At 39.0% G+C, this 20,184-nt stretch overlaps 1 protein-coding gene across 1 annotated transcript in view; it reads left to right on the top strand.

Moving 5' to 3' along the window:
- The window catches only part of LOC135479774 (E3 ubiquitin-protein ligase TRIP12-like), a 48,219-nt gene extending 29,232 nt beyond the window's left edge, over positions 1 to 18,987 (top strand). The window contains exons 18-42 of the mRNA XM_064759680.1: positions 47 to 153; positions 514 to 632; positions 1,327 to 1,564; positions 2,236 to 2,390; positions 2,668 to 2,777; positions 3,268 to 3,349; positions 5,332 to 5,441; positions 6,123 to 6,311; positions 6,782 to 6,883; positions 7,455 to 7,547; positions 7,942 to 8,076; positions 8,392 to 8,451; positions 9,014 to 9,216; positions 9,891 to 10,009; positions 10,563 to 10,714; positions 11,965 to 12,113; positions 12,874 to 13,027; positions 13,259 to 13,357; positions 13,685 to 13,805; positions 14,349 to 14,500; positions 15,079 to 15,243; positions 15,812 to 15,976; positions 16,554 to 16,667; positions 17,396 to 17,594; positions 18,060 to 18,987. Coding sequence (XP_064615750.1) covers positions 47 to 153; positions 514 to 632; positions 1,327 to 1,564; positions 2,236 to 2,390; positions 2,668 to 2,777; positions 3,268 to 3,349; positions 5,332 to 5,441; positions 6,123 to 6,311; positions 6,782 to 6,883; positions 7,455 to 7,547; positions 7,942 to 8,076; positions 8,392 to 8,451; positions 9,014 to 9,216; positions 9,891 to 10,009; positions 10,563 to 10,714; positions 11,965 to 12,113; positions 12,874 to 13,027; positions 13,259 to 13,357; positions 13,685 to 13,805; positions 14,349 to 14,500; positions 15,079 to 15,243; positions 15,812 to 15,976; positions 16,554 to 16,667; positions 17,396 to 17,594; positions 18,060 to 18,256 — 3,489 coding nt within the window. The 3' untranslated portion in view covers positions 18,257 to 18,987. The remainder of the gene's footprint in view (positions 1 to 46; positions 154 to 513; positions 633 to 1,326; positions 1,565 to 2,235; positions 2,391 to 2,667; positions 2,778 to 3,267; positions 3,350 to 5,331; positions 5,442 to 6,122; positions 6,312 to 6,781; positions 6,884 to 7,454; positions 7,548 to 7,941; positions 8,077 to 8,391; positions 8,452 to 9,013; positions 9,217 to 9,890; positions 10,010 to 10,562; positions 10,715 to 11,964; positions 12,114 to 12,873; positions 13,028 to 13,258; positions 13,358 to 13,684; positions 13,806 to 14,348; positions 14,501 to 15,078; positions 15,244 to 15,811; positions 15,977 to 16,553; positions 16,668 to 17,395; positions 17,595 to 18,059) is intronic.
- The last annotated feature ends 1,197 nt before the right edge of the window (positions 18,988 to 20,184 follow it).

Raw genomic sequence — 20,184 nt, 5'->3', positions numbered from 1 at the left:
ATCCATGTAGCACAGATTTAGTGTTTTTTTTTCGCATTTCTGACAGGCTGGTCCAACAGTGAGACACAAGTGTTTACAGACTCTACTGAGGATGATCTATTATGCGACTGCAGATTTATTAAGAGTTGTTTTACAACAACAACCCGTGTCAAGGTATGTTATACTCTTGTCTGAAAATCTATTTTATCCTCATTCTTTATATGTTATGCAAATGTCTGAAAGTGCATGTACGTTGACACATTGTTTAAAATTGAATGACTGTCTTTGGGACATAAATATATATATATGTAGTTGTGCATTACTGCAGTACAGAGCATTGCAGAGTATATGTTGAACAAAATAGGACCGCATTGCTGTAACACCCTGAAAAGAAAAGATATAAAATCTGAGCACTGTTTGTTTTCTGTCACTGTCTGAAGTAAGACTTTTAGAACTGGCATGTTAATACCGTATTGGATATGTATTTCTGCTGTGCAAATTCTGTACAGGTTATTGTTGATTTTATGTTTCCAGTCACATTGCCGCCATGATGGCGTCTCATGACTTGAAGGTGGTTGTAGGAGCAATGCAAATGGCTGACATTCTTATGCAAAAGCTGCCAGACGTGTTCAGTATTTATTTCAGGAGGGAAGGTGAGTTTGCACCTGGCGTAAGAAGTTGATAAGTACTGATAATTCTTGTGTGTCTGTTTTCTACTCCCATATTTTTTTGAGCTGAAAATTTTCCGATTGTCATTCTTACCATTATTTATGTGAACAGTATATGACTTAAATGAGGTAAAATTCCATCCATATTTATAATTGTAGCCATACTTGATACAGCATTCTATTTCGTATATTTTACAGTTTTACCTGAATAATGTAAGATAAGACTTCAATAATATATTCCGGGAGGGGTAGATCCAGGGTCAATCCTGGGTTGAGTCACGCCTAAGACTTTCAGAGAGGAAGTTGGAACTTATCAGTATAATGGCTCGGGCGGGGCGGGGCGGCTTACTTGCCTTCGGTAAGGCGTCTCAGTGAAGCAGCACTAGATAAAAGAGCGGTGGAAATTCGTCCTGCAACAAGGAGGCACATCACATGCACGCCAAGGAATCCTTCTTCATCACATGACTGAAAAATTGTTAAGTACGACGTATAAACCCCAAGAAATCATTCACTCAGTAATATATTCCCAGTTGTAAAATAAATTGACATGAACTGTTTTAAAGCTTCAGGGAATATTACATCTACGATATGCTAAGTTTAATCATGTGCTTAGATGTAGTAAAGTTCAGCAATCTTGTGGTGTATTATATGAACAATGTTGTTGTTGTTGTTGCCACAGGTGTAATGCATCAGGTGAAGCGACTGTCTGAGACAGACCCACACAGCCAGACACCAGCGAAGGCTGGCAGCCACAGCTCTGGCTCCTCCAGCAGCCTGAGTAGTGAGAGCTCGGGGACTAGCTCTTCCCTCAGTGACCACAACCTAGAGAAACATGAAGCGTCGGCCAGCTCTGGGGGTGTGGCAGGAGCATCATCAACCAGCATCCCTGAGGAACAGGGACCCAGCACTGCAGCCATGTGAGTCAAATACACGCCACTACTGGGCTGATGGCTCATTGTGCTGATTGTATTCCAATGCTGTCCATAGTAGATAAACTTTTTCATTGATTCACGAGGTACTGTATTTGACCTTACAAAAATTTATCGTGACCTAATTACTCATCTTTACCTGATTCTCACTGCCTGAATCCTGATGTCAATTGTAGTAGTCAGATATTTAAGGCTTTCACAAGGCACTGTATTCGACCTAAAATTTCAATGTCACTCATTTAGCCTGGTTTTGAGAGTTCTGTACGATGTTTCAGGGTCTGTTTGGGAGGTAGGATGATTTTCGCACCAAAAGTAATGTTCTGTGACAATTATATAACTTTAAAAGCGAATTTTTCTATGCACATTTTTAGGGTATGTGAAGTATTGTCATAACTGAGAGTCTCCTTTTTTCAACATTATGTTTGTCTAACAAATAAAACCAATGTTGCTTTTGGAGGGTATTATGCAGACAAAGGTTCATTTGGACGTGAATATTTCAGGAGCAGCCTTACATCAGATGTCCTGACTGACTTGGACTGTTTGTACCCTACAAACTATTTTGTCTCTTTCACTGTTTTGGAATTTTTTGTGTAAGCAAGCATAAAACAATGTTGCATGTATGTAAAACATTTTGTTTAATTACTTCTTTTGGTGTTTAGCAGTCGTCGATTGAGTGATGTGTTAAAGAGGAAGAAGCCTCCTAAGCGTGGACCAACGAGAAAAGGATCCAAGGGGGAAGACTCTGGTGTGGACACCAGTGGGAAAGGAGGCCTGGGTTTTGCTGGTCGTGCCATAGCGAGAGGGAAATCTCCTGGTGCGTTAGCACTTGAAGATGCCTTTGTGTGTCTTACAATAATAGTTTTAAGTTCACAAGAAACACAGTGTGTCACTTGAAAGAAATAAAACTTTAGGTGAAATAAAGTAAATGCTATGAATTTGCTTATTAGTTTTGTACTTTTGCTGCATTTTTTCAGGTGCGACCTGTTTCAGCATTTCAACATTTCATTTTACGCATTTCCTATCTTTAGATTGAAATGTGAAAGACTAAATTGTTGGTTATGATGAATAGCTTTGTTTTTCTGTACTTTCAGGTAAAGATATGAAATCCAGTGGTGCTACATCCAAGTCTTTCTTACCTAGTCTGAATCCCCGAAGCTGGGGCAGACTGGGGGGATCCCCAATGGAGAGAACGTCATCAAAGGTAGGAACTGATCAGTGAGGTGTCCAAGTGGGATGTGTGTTGATAGAATTTCTCGTAAGAATATAAATGTACATAACAGACATGTATGTGCCGTTAGAAGACAGGAGTTTTAAAAATAACCTTGAAAGCATAAGCAGACAAGCTCAAACAGAAAAAGACAGGTGGATGTGTGTAAAGATAAAACAAGGAAAAATATGACCCACCTTCATTTAAGTCATTGCATCTCTTGAGATAACTTTAAGCGTCCTAGAAAATTGTTCTATTTTTTATTTTTATAGTTTTTTGATTGTTTGAATTTCCACACAGTGGTATCCGATTCTGGTCAGCTATTAGAAAATCAGCATGAGGTTCTGAAGTGTGAGGCTAATAATACTCATAATAATAGTATATTCAATGATGCGTTGAACAAAAGGAAGACTGACATAGATCAGTTGTATCATTTGATGCTGTACTGTGCTAAAATTCTGTTCATGTTTTCTTATTTTATTAGGAAACTCCACTGCCAAAAACAAATAGTAATACTGCACTAGTGAATAACAAAGAAAAAATAAAAACCTGGATAAAGGAACAAGGTATGTATTTGGCCAACTGAAATTGGCTATGTCCTCCATTTGTAGCACCAGCCCGGATAGCACAGTTAGTAGAGCGTCCGCTTCAGGACTGGTAGATCCAGGATCAATCCTTGATCGAGTCACACCTAAGACTTTAAAAGAGGAAGTTGTAACTTCCTCGCTTGGCGTTCAGCAGGAAGGGGATAGTGCAACGACTGGTTGACCCGTATCAGTATAATGGCTCGTGTGGGGCGGCTTACTTGCCTTCGGTAAGTCGTCTCAGTACATGTACATGCACCCTAATGATTCCTTCGTCGTCATATGACTGAAAAATTGTTGAGTACGACGTTAAACCCCAAGCATTCACTCACTCACTCCATTTGTAGCTTGCCGTTAGGAAGTAAAGCGAGGTATAGTGAGTGTAGGGTGAAAGTGGCAACAGCCTCAATGTCTGAATAAGCCTTATGTTTGGGTCAGTTGAGTAAGGTTTCATGATTGGGTCTGTTAGTCTTGCAGTTTTCACATCACTTTTATGAAATTTTGTGGGAATAACTAACATGATTATGATATTTACTCATTTTGATAAGTTAGGGATGAATGCATTTTTATTTTGGATGGCCATTTTATCCAAGCAAGTACAACAGAAGGCCAGGATAAGGTTTTTTGTTTCGGTCAGCTGTTGCCACAGTTTTTACACTAACTTGCTGAAATTTGGTGGCAATGATAGACACACTCTGAAGACCTCATCAAATAAATAATTTTAAATAATTAGGTGTATGTGTATTTTTATTCAAAATATCAGGTTTTGGACATGGCCATTTCACCCAGTACTTTAGTGGGCCAGGGTAAGGTTGTTAGTTTGGGTCGGCTGTTGCCACAGTATTCACACCATCTTGCTGAAACTTGGTGAGGACGATGGACATGCTTTAAAGCCTTCATGAAATAAATAATTTTAGATAATTGGGTATATTTGTTATTTTATACAGATTATCAGGTTTTTGAAATTGAGTTTTGTTGGCCAGGGTAAGGTGTTATGTTTGGGTCAGATATTTTAGCAGTTTTCACATCATCTTTATAAAACTTGGTGGGAATGATGAGCAGGATTTGGGGATTTACACGTTTTGAATAATTCGGGATATATGCGTGTTTAGCTAGCCATTATTGAGCAAGCTTATTTGTTTGGGTCAGCTGTTTTCAAAGTTTTTACGATATGTTCATGAAACTCTTGGGCTTGATAAACCTGCTTTGAAGAGGTTTCCATTATACTTGATCTTTCTGTTTTTGTAAAGACTACCATGCTTTGGCCTTGCTGTGTTCACATTCACTTCACAGGTGTATATGTAGCCTCAAAGTAAGGTTTTATGTTTGGGTCAGCTGTTATCAGTTTTAAATATATCTTCATGCCATTTGAACTGAAGTCATTACTTGTGAGCTGTCGGGGTTGTCATAACCCTTGCTTTTTTTTAATTGCCCAAGATAATGTTGCTTGTTGACGAAGCATAAAACCTTAGTCAAGGGTATGGTATGGACACAATATTTTCTATGTTTGTAACTTACGTTGTAATGATTAGAATTTCTTGGTAGCTGATTAGCTCTAGACAAGCTAAAATTACAAACATGGACAAATGAATTCTCTTAAATCTTTTCTCACCGCCAATGGTATTTCACAACAGTAACAGGTCCACTTATTTGCTGCCCATCAAAGGTGTAGATGTCACGTAGTTGTGATGGCCTGTCTCTATTGGCCTTACCTTACCCTAAAGAACTTAAAATTTCGTCGGCAAAGTGGAATTTTAGAGGCAAATAAATGTCACAGAATATTATTTTCAATGCTGAAACTTACAATTTTGCAGTAGAATATCATCCCATGTTCAAAGCAAACCTCAAAACACCTTTCTACAATCAATAGGACTCTCAGAATCACAAAAAATGTGCAAGTGAAAATTTTTTGTTCATTAGGCATATTTGGGCACTTGTCAACGTTTGTGTTTTCTTGTTTTCAGCAATACGGTTCCTTGAGCAATATTTTAGTAGTGAGACCCACGGTAGCAGTCACCCGGCTCTGAATGTGCTGAACAGGCTGTGTGCTGCCACAGAGAAGATAAACTTGGATGTAAGCACACTGCTCAGCATCCATTCTATTTATGACAGATTTCTTATCAACTTAGGTTAAAAATTCGTAATTAAAAAGAGACTTCTGTTAGCCTAGGGGCCTGTGCTACAAAGCAGTTGCAAACTCTGCCGGGCGCAATTACCATGACAACATACAATGAAGACATATACGTCACAATGGAAAATCCGCTTAACACAGCATTGCGACAGCTGGGTAAAACTGGCCCCTGTTATTTACTTTACCAAGTGGCCAGCTTTCACTATCCTTACAAGCATGGTGGCAATATGTGGTCCAGGATGATCATGTTGCCATCTGCCCAATTCACCGTTTGTTGAAGACCACTTCATGGATCCACCTGTGAAGCATATAGTATTATAGTAACTTAGCTGTACTTCAGTCATGGTTAAGCTCTTAATCCTCTAAACTTGAGTTTTCTCCATTGATAAAACTTACTGTCATCTCATAGTTGAACAGGTTTTGGGTATACTATTGCTTTAAGCAATACGCCAGTAAATAACGTCACAAGGGAAGCTGGTATTTCCTCTCCATTGGATGTAATTGATACCTGATAAGCTATGTATGCCTTTAAGATTACGTACCAGACTTATTAAAATTTCAATTCAATAATTTTACGAATAAAACAAATTTTCCACGTGTTTTTATTTGTGATATGAATTATAGGAAGAGGATAGTATAGTGATGCTGGAGGAGATTGCTGCTATCATGAGAGACAGCGATGTGTCGCCGTTTGAAATCATCCACAGTGGCCTTGTGAACAAATTGCTCCATTACCTGACCACACCCAACACCACCAAAGCCAACCGAGATCTCTGTATTCGTCGGTTTTTACACGTCTTCCTGAACTGTCCCGTAAGCACAAACTCGGTGATGTTGTCATGCAGATGGCCTTAAGTTTATCAGGTTTTGTGTGCAGCTCGTTATGTCTGATACGGACACAAAAGTTAGAAATGTTTTGTTCTAATCTATAACAGCAGATCTTAGGACTTCGCCGTATGCATGGCTAAATTTGCCACTTTATTTAGCATAATTATTATCTCTTTGTCAAAATGGTTTGCTTCGAGAACACAAATGGGGCGAGAGAAATAAGCAAATGAAGATAAATATCACTTAATACAGTGTATAGTTAAGAATAGATGGTAAAAGATCACCAGCTAGATGCTGTATGAATTAGATGGTAGTTTTACTGTGTTCACATAAAGTTCTCCTTTGTTGGGCTGTTTTGTATCTCATTACATCATGTGTATCTTCGATATCCACCCGTTATGTTAAAAACAATTGCTTGCCAGTGCTGTGTGTGTAGGACATATTTTTCTTTACAGACTCCGGAAGTTAGTCATCTTCAGGAGCGAGACAAGTCCGCTGCACCTGCTCTTGCACCTCTCGTTAGCAAACTGGTGGGTTGTTTACACCAGCTTGAACAGGTAAGAATCTGTTTTATACATTCTTTAACAGCACATGTTGAACTTTTCGGGGGCACCTTGTTTGTTCCAGTGATGCCGCTCAGTACGCATGTCAGCATATATCACATGAAAACAGTTTTATTCTTGTTTTAGTTTTCGACAGTATATGTACTTAAACTTGTAGATTTGAAATGCGCTTCTTGTTCAGTGATTAGATGAAGCTTCCTTTAAATGTGTGGATCCAGAAATTGCGGTCACTGATTTGTCTGTAACTCTTCAAAAAAGTTTGGTGGTTTTGCCTAGGTTTTGCGTGGTCTTGTAACATCACTATGAAATCAAGTTCAGCTCATGCTGGCTTCAGCTTATGCTGGTTTCCTCTCTAGCTGTACATTGGTAGGTGTACTAGCAACTTGCAAATGGTCGTGGGTTTGCCTAGGGCTCATACAGGTTTCCTCCCACCATATTAAGTGAAAATTTTAAGTGAAATTTTCTTGAGTACGGCATAAAACACCAATCAGATAAATAAATAAATTTTGAGGTAACAACAGTAACTCTATAAATAGTGAATCAAACCAATGATTGCATGTTTCAGTTCCAAGTGAAGGTGCATGATTTACCAGGCGGGGGAACATCTGGTGGCCGGGGCTCAAATGCTCTCAAATTTTTCAACACACACCAGTTAAAGGTAAATTATCTGTCACTTTCACTTTCCAGTTGAATGTTGAGTATCACATTTCTTATTGACATAACAACAGAATTAAAGTGAATTGAATTATTAGGGTTTTTTTCGTTGCCATTCATGTACATAACCTTGCTTAAATTTGGTACGCAAACATATACCGTTTTCTGAGCTGACAATAAAACTGTGCTTCTTTCTGAAGAAATGTAAACACTTCAGAAAATATATTTATGTGCCATTAACATGAGATTAATGTTTAGACCAGGTTCAAACTTACTTGTTTTAAGCTGGTGACATTTGTAAATAACTTTTAAATGTTTGACAGCCCCCTCAATCCCATGCCAATTTTCACCGTTTACTTTATGCATCTAGCATTTCGTACCCTGTGTATCTGTTACAGTGTAGCTTACAGCGTCATCCCCCGTGTACCAGCCTGCGTCAGTGGAGGGGAGGTCCTGTTAAGATTGACCCCTTGGCCCTGGTGCAGGCCATAGAGAGGTATCTGGTGATGAGGGGCTATGGTAGGACCAGACCGGTGAGTCCACACATACTTATTCTGTGAAAAGTCTGTCCAGTTTTGCATGCAGTTGTGGGGATTTACTGTTAATACATTAATTAGTTGTTAAAATAGTACTGCATTTAAAAAACTTGTTGTAAAGTTTTATTAATTTCTTATCAAAAGTATCATTTAAAGGCCTTTGTGTGCTTTTGAAATTGCATTTTTACACACTGAATTTTGGGTGAAATGCACTACTTGAAATTATACATGATTTATTGTAATTTTGATCAGTCCATCAGTGTTGAAGAATGCAATGAACAGTAAATAAGACAAACTACTTGTCATTAACAGGAAGGTGACGAGGAGGTGAGCGAGGAGGAAAACACAGATGAGGACACGGATGATACCATGGTGAGTCGACTAACACTTTAACAGCTTGACATGGCACACTTGGGCCGGAAAATGATGCCCAGTGAAGCCCCATTTAAATTGGAAATAAATGTGATTGTTGTTTTAGAGCCGTTTGGTTGTTGGCTCTTACAGCGTATGTATTCAGTCATATTTATTTGGTGGCTTTAAGGTTTCATTTCTGAAGATAAATAAAAAAAATTTCAAATGGTTGGGAGCTGTGTGAGAGATGTGATCTGTTTGAAAATTGACTCTGTTGTAATTTCCATGGACTACGGTTGTCATATGTTGACTATCAAAGTTAATTTCCCATTACTAGCAGGTCTATGTGACGGTTAGTCTTGTAGTCAGTCAAACTTTTCTCTTTCTGTTTTTTTGGTAAGGATAATATGGGTATTTATGCAGTGTCACTCATGGAACGTCGCCATTGGTTGAGATTATGTATGTGCCCTGTTTGAATAAATTGTTTGTCTGTGTGTATTGTTTTTTTATGCTATATGTTTTTCATATGTTTTTTACCTTGTGGTTATTTCTTGCACATGTTCATATCCGGTGCTTCTTTCAGACGGCTGTCTTCATCAGCCAAGGCACAGCACGGCACAAGCTAGAGTTTCTCATAGGGGACCGTGTTCTACCTTACAACATGACTGTGTACCAAGCAATAAAACAGTTTGCCTCCATGGTGGACAAAGATGGGAACGAGACAGACACAGATTCTGAATCCCCCTTTGGACATGCCAGTATCTGGGTCAAAACACATGTCATCTGGTCAGTATTTGATCTGGTGCCTTTTGATCAGTAACACTCATCATATTTTCTTTTTGTATATCGTTTGATTAGTTCCATATTGTTTTCCGTATTTAGCACCTGTAGTTTTGCACATAATTTGATCAATAACCTGCATTATGTCCTTATTAAGTAACATATTAACCGCTTTGTATGTCATTTGACACTTAAACTTGGCACACATGAGAGCTTAAAACGCGACTCCACTGGTCAAACGAAGTTGGCCCCAGTCGTTGATGACTAAACGTTTTTAACATTGGCCGGACGGAATACATGCAGCGACTGGAGTACGACTTTAGTTGAGTTATTTTGTTTTTTCGTGTACATGTACGCTTGCGACCCGACGCAACAGTAAAATTGAGTTGAATTCATTATTACGCTCCCCTGTATGCTGAGCTTTACACACTTAATATTGTCTGTTATAAGATAAGCTTTTGATACCATGTTGCTGATGTCACAGATAGGACATCTTTTGTGTTGTTTGAAAAAAAAGTTTTCTTCCCGATATTTGTAATACAGCATACAGTTCATTTTGTTCACTTGCTAACAGTGTGTGTATTTTTTTGACAATAAATACTGCCTGTTTTTAAATTTTCTGAGGCAATTCTATTTGTGTACATTCTCCTTACTCTTGAAATTTACTTTTCTATACACAGGTACCGGCCAGCCCAAGATTGTGAAGATAGTGTGTTAGCAACCAGTCCAAAGAAAACAAAATCTGAGATAAAGACAAGCAAGTCGTCTAGTCGAGGCCGTAAAGATGAGCTGTGGACAGGTGAGCATAGACCATCAAATGTTCTCTTCAGTACAGTGATATCCATTATCGTGCTGCGACTACTACTGAACAGCTCGATTGGTCACGCTGTATCATGTCAAACGCTTTGTAGTTTTGAACGTGGGCCACTCACTCAGGAGGTTGCTAGTCAGTACAGGATCTGATATGGAGGACATCATTCTTTCATTGTTTAGATAGACCTTGATACAGAAGCTAAACTGAAAGAAATATTTGACAAAGCAGATGGTCTTGTAAAGCAGTGAAATTTTTCGCAGAATTATCCTTGTTAAATAGCTCTTAGTTTATTCCTTTTTTTCACATTAGCTATTGTCAGTTTCTGTTCCGTAACACCTAAGAATGTAAGCAGTTGTCGCCATGTTTAAAAATTCCCCCTCTCCTGCCCTTGTTAGATATACCTGATGAAATTTACCAGTCTTCATTTCACCATTTCACGGATACTTGCACTGGTGTAATGTTTGACTTGCAGCTAGAAGGCATCAGTTATACAAGTGGCCATACATAGGTCATGTTTTGTTTATTTGGTCTATTTCAGATGGAAGCTGCCCAGTGATAATACCAGCTCTGAATGCCTACCTGAGTGAGAAACTACCAGCTTTTGTTACTGTGCAGGATCCCTCCTTAGAGGTCATCACATTACTCAGAGTGTTGAGTTCATTTAACAGATACTGGGACACACTCTACGAAGTAAGGGAGAAGTTGAAAATTAGATACATAAAAAAAAACTCACAAACTGTTCCCTCTGGGCTTCGAAAGCACATGTTCTTGAATCTTCTTGAAAGGTTTGCAAGACTATGACAGTCCTTCAAGAAGGGTGTATTTTGAGACAAACCATTGTTATAGGCAGTCTGAAAGAAAGACAAAGATGATAAGCTATTAGATAGTATCAGCATGGTACAATGACGCAAAAGCCTCTTACCAGTGCGATTGCTGTGATGTTGACATTTATTTCTGGCTGAACATAGGAAGCTATTCCAGCAACCCTTGGATGGTTATCGGTTCCCCCTGGGCTCTGCTAGGTTTCTTTCCACCACAAATGCGGTCCACCATCGTATAAGTGAAATATTCTTGAGTGCACTGTTAAATTAATTTCCATATGAAGGTTTGTACTTAAATGGATGGTCATTGAAAGCCCTGGAAAAGACAGAATATTTGATCCTTAATAATCCTTGGAAAACATTTCTTTAACAAGTGGGTACATTGAAGCAGAGGACAGTATATTGATATCTTCTATGGAGAAATACCTGGCTCAATCAGATCAAGTATCTTGCTCATCACAAACAATTGGCTTTTGACCAGTTAGGTCTTCAGGGTTATTAGCTAGTTAGTTGTGGTAAATCTGAAGTTGGTCAGGTACATTAGTGAGTGGTTGATTTCTTTTGTTCGGCATTTGCCCATACTTAATCTGATCGCCGGTGTACCTTCATGATATATTCTGGAGTATGGCTTTTAACCCATATCAAATTTTTAAATAAATTCTTAATGTCCGTGGGTTTCCCCCTGGGCTGTGCCCAGTTTCCTTCCACCATGATGCTGGCCGCTGTCATATAAGTGAAATATTCTTGAGTACGGTGTACAACATCAATCAAATAAACAAATAAAATAAAATCCTAATGTTTGTTTCAGAATATAAATCGTTTGTATTTAATGAGGAACTCGTAAAACTCCTTCCCGTCTGTATCAAGACTATCCAAAGATGTGAACTCATGCATTCTTCCTTTTATTACATCACAATTATCGGTGTTTGCGTGCTCATGAAACGTATATGAAATACACGCGCACTGCATCGTCACAGAAGAAAATGATGTGTTCTCCTGTCAGTTGCACCTTCTCTGTAGCTCGTCCTTTGGGTCTCCCATTTGTTCAGTACGTGCACCAGGAAAATGTTAATGGCTCTGTCTTGTGTAGTAAACCATGCTGTACTTTACACCCTGTAGGTGCAATCAACAAGTGGGGGTCCTGTCCTGTCCTATTCTGACTTCGTCAGTAGTAAGCTCTCAGCTAAGGCCAACAGACAGCTACAGGATCCACTCATTATCATGACTGGTAACCTCCCACCATGGCTGGCAGAGATAGCCACAGCGGCGTAAGTCATACTGTACACTTTCACAGTACTGTAATTCTTTAGCTTTTTTGCATGTTTGCAAGGTGTTATTTAAGCATATCCTGAAGGCATAAGTCTGTGTGGACTTTAAAGTTTCAGACAGTATCAGGAGACGAGTTGTTGGAAAAAGTTGATGGTGGTTCATTTTAGCATTATGATTGTTGTTATTAATTTTCGTTGTTTGGTAAGCACTCTGTGGAATGCTGAAATATTAGAAGAAAAATTATACTTTCTTTGAAGCCCTGAAGTTGGCCAATCCAACCAATGTAGTTTTTGTCTCCAAGATCAAATTAAAAATTGCACTGAAAGTTGCTCTTTTATATGTGAAAAGTTTGAGGAATTAGGGTACTGTGATTAGACAGAGCGAACCACTCTACAATGCCAGTTTTAGTGGAATCATGTAAACACTTGATAAAGAGGGCGGGGATATTTTTAAAAAATTTTTTATCCTAATAACTAGTTATAAACTGTTAGGAAGTCTGTGTATAATAACAACAAGCATGTCTCTGGCAATTTGTAGGTTTGAGATCATAAGCTGTTGAGCATTGAAATGCGGGTTTATATAGCCTTTAAAATTAAATAAAAGTGGTGGTTTATGTATTTTGCCTCATCACAAATTAACAACTTGATGGTAATGGGGGTGCACAAGCTCTGGACATAAAAATTCCCGTATCTGTCGCAGGAGTAGAAGTGCATCAGTGTTTTGTTAAACTAAGCTGTCAGGTGTTGCTCTTTTTTCCAGTCCCTTCCTGTTCCCGTTTGAGACAAGACAGCTGTTATTCTATGCGACTTCGTTTGATCGTGACCGCGCAATGATGCGATTGCAGGAGGCGCCAGTTGACACGACAGCCAGTGATTCTAACGAACGCGTGGCTCCCAGGCTGGACAGAAGACGGGTATGATCCTCGGGTGTATTTCACTTTTTGTCTTACTTCACATATCGTCCAGATTGTTATATGCTAGCATAAACAGACAACGAGCATAGATTTCTGAATGCCTCTTTTAAAAATGTAAAGTTCCATTTTTAATCTTCTTAAAAAATATATTAAAACCTAGAATTATTTATTATTTTTTTCCAGAATTATAGTTGCTAATAGCCTAATGATATTTAAATGTTCATTTTTTAGCGCTTAGTGAGTAGAGAGGATGTCTTAAAACAAGCAGAAAAAGTGATGGACGAAATTGGGAGTTCCAAGGCTCTTCTAGAAATACAATACGAGAACGAGGTAGGTTTTAGTGGTGTCACATTTTGTCGGAATAACACTGTCAACTGAAATTGAGCTCTGTGAAATGGGTAAATGTATAGTATATAGCTGTTGCTAATGTGTCTGCTTTGTTTTTTAAAAATAAAATGAAATAGGCTCATTTCACTTAAGGCTGCAGCTGAACAGTAAGAGCTGGATTTGAGCTGACATCCTCATTGCTCAAGACCTTGGCAGTTGCAGCAAGTCAGCACTCCAGCATTTAGAGCCAGTGAGGGCCACCAGTGTCTGTGTAAAACACAGTATTTGTTGCCATGCTCTGAAGTGGCAGTTACATTGTTGTATTTGCAGGTTGGCACAGGTCTCGGTCCCACGCTAGAGTTCTACGCCCTGGTGTCAAAGGAGCTTCAGTGTGGGGAGTTGGACATGTGGCGAGGGGAAGCTGTCAAGGTTTCTATGTACAATAGTGCAGGTCAGCACAAAGATCATCCTTATGCATTTTTCTATTTTACAGAGATATAGAATCATTGATTTGTTGATTAGAGGGAAAAGTCCAGCTAAAGCCTGGTCCAAGCTTTTTAGGATTTGTTAGCTTATTCAGCCTTGACGAAGGCTGCTGAGATCAATCTAGGAAATTTTATCACCCCTCTCAGCCAGTCAGGGCTGGTTCTGTATCTTTAAAATGTATGAAAGAAACCCTTTATAGGAAAAAAATCAGGCATTTTTTTTTCTTTAAATTGTGGGATTGTGGGAAAAAATGATCATTCACCCTATATGCCCTAAAATTCAAGCACAAAAGAGCTTTATTACTTCTGGTGCTAAAATTTACAGTTTAACCAGTAGGATATCATCCTGCCTTCCAAATACCTCTCTAAAATCAATGCATCTCTCATAATCTGAAAAAAAATGAGCAACTTAGTCATGGACCAAATTTTAGGTCATTTGGATATATGTCTTTAGTTATCTGCATGAAATACTATGTGTTGTGTTTACATTGTCTGAAATAATATTTCAGATATATCCATGAAATCCTACATCCACGCCGAGCTTGGCCTGTTCCCACTGCCCATTGGAAGGAATGCTAAAGCTGCTGTAGTCAACAAAGCCAAGTCCAAGTTCAAATTCCTGGGCAAATTTATGGCAAAGTCTGTGATGGATTCTAGAATGGTGAGGAGAAGTGTAGTATCAACCAAGGGCTAAATTTTCAAAATTTCTGTTATGTTTACCGAGAAGGACTTTAAAGTTTCAAACAGCATCAGGAGACGAATTGTTGGAAAAAGTTGATGGTGGTTCATTTTAGCATTATGATTGTTGTTATTAATTTTCGTTGTTTGGTAAGCACTCTTTGGAATGCTGAAATATTAGAAGAACTCAACTTGTAAGAGCTTTAAAATGACACAAGCTCCCTTAGAATCTTACATTATGTTTGAGAGTTCACTGTAACGTTAGGGTCTTAACAAGACATTTTGGATGGGAAGTTGAGATACTAGTTTTAACAGTGCACCGGAATAAAGTTTAATAGCTGTTTAATGAAACCTGCCTTAACACTGTAAAATGTGTTCTGATGTGTGAGTGTGTGTAATTTGTGTGTGTAATGTGTGTGTGTTTTGGTGTGTGAGTGTGTGTGTGTGTTCTGGTGTGTGTGTGTGTGTAATATGTTTGTGTTCTGGTGTGTCAGTGTGTGTAATGTGTGTGTGTTCTGGTGTGTGAGTGTGTGTAATATGTGTATGTTCTGTGCCTACCAGTTGGACATACCCCTCAGTCTAGTGTTCTACAAGTGGATGTTGGGGCAGGAGCACAGCCTGACCGCCAGGGACCTCACCCACATTGACCCCACCCTGGCCAAGTCCTTCAGTCAGCTGGAGGGGATTGTCAGACAGAAGAAGAGGATAGAGGCAGACAAGTCACATGTATGCATACAGTTTATACAACCAATTAAGAAAATGGCCGTTTCAAAAAGCCAAAATTTAACTAGAGTCAAACTTAATAATACGATCTTAAAGCTCATTTTTCAGCTTAAGAAGTTAAAATTTTGTTCACCCAAAAACGGGGGAAAAGGAACTCTTCTACATTAGGAGGACGGTTCCAACTGTAAAGAAACTGTACGAAAGTAAAACGACAGAGACTCGTGTGAAACTTTAGGTCATTTACCGTAAGTATTATTATAAATACTGAACTTTTTGGCACAATTTGAGTATAGACTGAATGTTGCACTTTTGTGTGTTTATCTCCTAGCAGACGTGATTGTTTCAAGCCAGAAAATAATCAAGCTGGTGCAGAACATAAGGGCAAATCTTTAAGATATTTTCATTATTAAAACAGTTCCACAAATCTACCTGGCAGTTTCATCCTGTGTCAGTCAGTTGGTCCCTGCTGTTACTCTTCTGGTTCAACACATTGTTCTTGTACAGCTGCTTATTTACAGGCTTTTCGTTTTGTTTATGGATTTAGTAATTATGTTATGTGTGTTCTGTTTAGACGGAGGAGAGCAGACAGTTGGCACTGACCAGCCTGACCATGGAGGGCTCCAGTGTTGAGGATCTGGATCTAGACTTCACTCTGCCTGGTACGTCTCTGGTTGAGCTGAAGAAAGGGGGCAAGGACATCACAGTGACACTGGACAATCTGGAGGAGTACCTCAAGGTGAGTTATACGTTATATGTGACATGGATTAGAATGGATGGGTTCCCGTGATTGACTTATCTTGGTGGGTGAGTGAGAGATCATGGTGTTCGAGTGAGTCTTGTGGGTGAAGGAGTTATCTGGAGGGGTCATATGGGTGGGATACATGTATATGTTTATTGTATAAACAGTCCCTTCAACAAGGTAGCTGTTGTGTACTGCACTTACTGGTAAAATGCAGGCCTCCAATTGTTTCTACAGTCACATACATGTATGTCATGGTATGAATTATATCATTGCTTGTGCCAAGATGATATTCTGTTTCCCTAGGTAGATAGTTGGCTTCATATGCAGTTAAATTACAGTTTGAGCATAGAGCTAAGGATACTAGTGTTCATTTTCTGTTTGTTGTCTGACATTTGATTTTTCCAGTTACAAGGATGGATCATGGCTGATGCACAGAGTATATCAGACAGCATCAGTGCACTGTATGACTGTAAATTAAGGAGTCTTTTGGAAACTGGTCTTATGTGTATATTATATTATGCATTGTGAACAGAATCTTATATTCATTATTGTCACTTTACCCATGTTACAGCTGGTCGTCCACTGGACTCTGGTGGAGGGCGTCACCAGACAGTTTGAAGCATTCCGTGAAGGTTTTGAGTCTATTTTCTCGTTGTCCTGCCTGCAGAGCTTTTACCCAGAAGAGGTAAGACATTTGTATATCGTAAAGAACAGTAAAACAACTGCCACTCGTGTAGTATGTTATAGGTAGTTGTCTCGGCACCAACATGCAACATTATGACCTTGTACGTTGTTGAAATTTAATTTACAGTTCGTTGGAATATTGATATGGGCTTTAAACTTGTTATTCCATGCTTCATTTAAACCTAGGGATATTAATATTGATTGTCCATTTGTCAGGCTTTAGGTTAAATGCAATGACTCTTCCAAATATTGACTTTTTCAGTTATAATAAGTTTTAATAAGTTTATAATAAGTTTTGCATATTGTAAGATTTTCACCATTCTGTTTGTTCATTAGTTTCTGTACAATAGCTGTTAGAAATATTGTTGTTTTGAATTTTGCGTCCAGATTCATTTTGTGGTTCCTTGGATCAAGTTTGATAAGCAGCTTGCTGTCACAACCACAGTATGTTCAGCCTCTGGACTAGACGTTACATGTCAGTGGTTTAATATTATAATTTCATCTTGCTGTGAGGAATAGGAAACAGAAAATTTAGATCCTATATGTACTAACTATGAAAAGTCTGAGCAAACTGCTGCTTTGCATTTCTTGTCTGGTACTGTTGCATGTGGTTTGTGTTTCCTGGGATCAAGTCTGAAAAGCAGCTTGGTCTGTGGATGTTTCGCATATTTAGCAGTGGATATAAAGTCTTTAATTTAGCATGTTTTGTGTTTATCTCCTCCTCCCCAGCTGGAGCAGTTATTCTGTGGTAATGTCGGGGAGACCTGGGATGTCAAGATGCTGATGGAGTGCTGCCGACCAGACCACGGCTACACCCATGACAGCCGAGCTGTCAAGTACCTGTTTGAAATCCTCAGCTCCTACACACCAGTTGAACAGCGGCAGTTCCTCCAGTTTGTCACCGGCTCACCTAGACTACCTGTAGGAGGTTAGTTTTTATATATTGTATGCTCAGATTTGCAGACAAAAGTCTTTGTCCTGAAATGTGCAGTCAAGAAGGCCATGTGTCATTTTCACAATGGGTGTTGTAGATTGTTTCACTGTATTCAATTTCTTCACCAATAACTAGCTTCAGGCGGCCCGAAAAACTACCACGTCCTTGAAACTGACCGTCATCGCATAAGTGAAGACAGTAAACGTCAAACAAATCAATACATCCTCCTCATCTTGATTATCCCATGCTTCAGCGAAAAGGAGGAATAGTAATGTGGGGCTGGATCTTGGTGTGTTTTGCTTTCCATGTTGTGTTCCTGAGTAAATTGGCTATATGCAGTGGTATTTTTTGTACTAACCAAATCATCGCTAGCTGAAAGGCTTTGCAGTAATTTTTAAGTTCTGTACATTAAGTAATCTTTTCTCTTTTTCTCAAGTCTGTGATTGATTCTTTTGCCAGGTTTCCGTAGTTTGAACCCTCCGCTGACCGTTGTGCGAAAGACAATGGAACCATCAGAGAACCCAGATGATTACTTGCCGTCTGTGATGACGTGCGTGAACTACCTGAAACTGCCGGACTATTCCTCGGTGGAGATTATGAGGCAGAAGCTGAACACAGCGGCACAAGAAGGCCAACTGTCCTTCCATTTGTCCTAGTATACGCCAGAGAGAAGACGGAGGATTTTAATTTACACTATTGTGCTGATAGGCTGTGATCTTGTGCACTGTGTGCTTATGGTGCTTTAGTGGTCTCACTTCTGAACTGAACGACCGACGAACATACAGACAGGTGGATGGAATCGCAGTGTCACCAGGGGACATGGTTACAGAAGCTGTAACCCAGCAATTTTGCATGAGGCTGTTACACAGAGTTGCATGGGCTTAGAATAAGGGGGTTTATTGGCATATCTGCATTGGGCTGAGGTATTTGGAGAAAATACAGGTAGCCCACCTTTGTGAGAACGCCAAATGAAACATCTGGACAGTATGACGACACATAGTAAGACAATGTGTTGAATGCCTAACTAAATGCCACACCCTGGAGTTGAACATGGCCTTGGTTTCTCATCTATCTGCCAACTCAAGGGGAAATGTACACCACAGGTAGGTACAGCCCCACAGTCTCAATGTGAACATACAGACGGGCAACACTGATCGTTACATATGACCAGGTATAAAACACCAGGCCAGAGTATGGTATTCCCAGACTTCTTAAATGGACTGAAGGTGGATTACCATTCACTGTTGTGTACATAGAAATACCTTATAGGCGTTCATTTTTGTTTCATTCACTTGGATTGACTTATGTTTTTTTGGTAAACCCAACAATAATACATGCACATCTATTTTCGCCATGCATTTTATATAAACAGTTGTGTTAAGAATGAGATCATTGCATTTGCTTTAATAGCTGATTTTCTGCTATTTTATTGTTTTGTTTTTTTTTTCGGTTTTTTTTTTTTTTTTTTGCCGAGTGAAAGGTCAGCTTTGTGTGAAAAAGGGAAAAAGCCTGAAATCAGAAAGATTGAAACATGCAGTACTGCTGTCACAAGCACAGCATGTTTAGCCTCTAGACATGTCTGCACATGGTTTTATATTACAATTTCCTCTTGCTGTGAGGAATAAGAAACTGTTAATTCAGATCATACCTATTCTGACCATGCAGAATCTGAGCAAATGGCTACTTTGCATTTCTCGTGTGGCACTGTTGAATGTGGCCAGAATATTAACATTGAGCTCAACACGGATCAACACTGCACAACTGAAGCTAGGATCACAGTGTGAGAAAGTCATGAAGATATGCTTTGATTTTGATTTATGCGTTCAGTGTGAATTCTACACAGTGCAAAAAAGTAACTCTACACATGTGTACATGAATCTATATGTTTAAACCATTGTTAACATTTTTTGTATGTGGAAACTAATTGACGACAGACCAGTCAGCAGAAAGTTCAGGAATTTTGACAAGCTACATGTATGTTTACATCAGATTTTACTTATCTACAACTAAAAGTATAACGTTGTTGTTAAACAATCAGATTGGACTAGTAGGTGCTGAATTAAAGGTATTGTAGTGATTGCAATCATCCTACTTCAAGAGGCAAACTACATCATAATGCTGTCTTATTTTTATTGTCTCTCAAATCAGAATGCTATGATGACTTAGGTTGTTTAGTTGACAATTTCACTTACGAGAACCAATATGAATGCCAACAACCCTCTGCGTTCAAGCCTTGGGTTTCTATGATATACATTTTGAAGACTCATCAGTTTAGGTCGGTGGGGAGGGGGCGGGGGCATTTTCATGTACTAGCTGTTTCACTTATGTACTTCACTGCACATGCAGTATCGTCCTAATTTTTGTGTTAGTTTTGACAGGAGCCATGTACTTAAAACCAGGGAGTGGTTGTTCAAAAGTATTTGAAACGTAAAATGTAAGTCTAGCAAATGTACAGTTAGTGAACGTAAATGTAATAACCAAGCCAAAGATTGGTACAGATTTGAACATGCTCTGAGTAGTTTTCTAATAATGGTAACCCTTTTTAATAACATGTTTTGAACTCACTCAGTGTATTAACACCTGA

This window comes from Liolophura sinensis, chromosome 12 (assembly GCF_032854445.1).
Source record: "Liolophura sinensis isolate JHLJ2023 chromosome 12, CUHK_Ljap_v2, whole genome shotgun sequence".
Taxonomy (NCBI): Eukaryota; Metazoa; Mollusca; class Polyplacophora; order Chitonida; family Chitonidae; genus Liolophura; species Liolophura sinensis.
The sequence above is the reverse complement of the archived record's forward strand: the minus strand, read 5'-3'. Positions and strand labels throughout refer to the sequence as shown.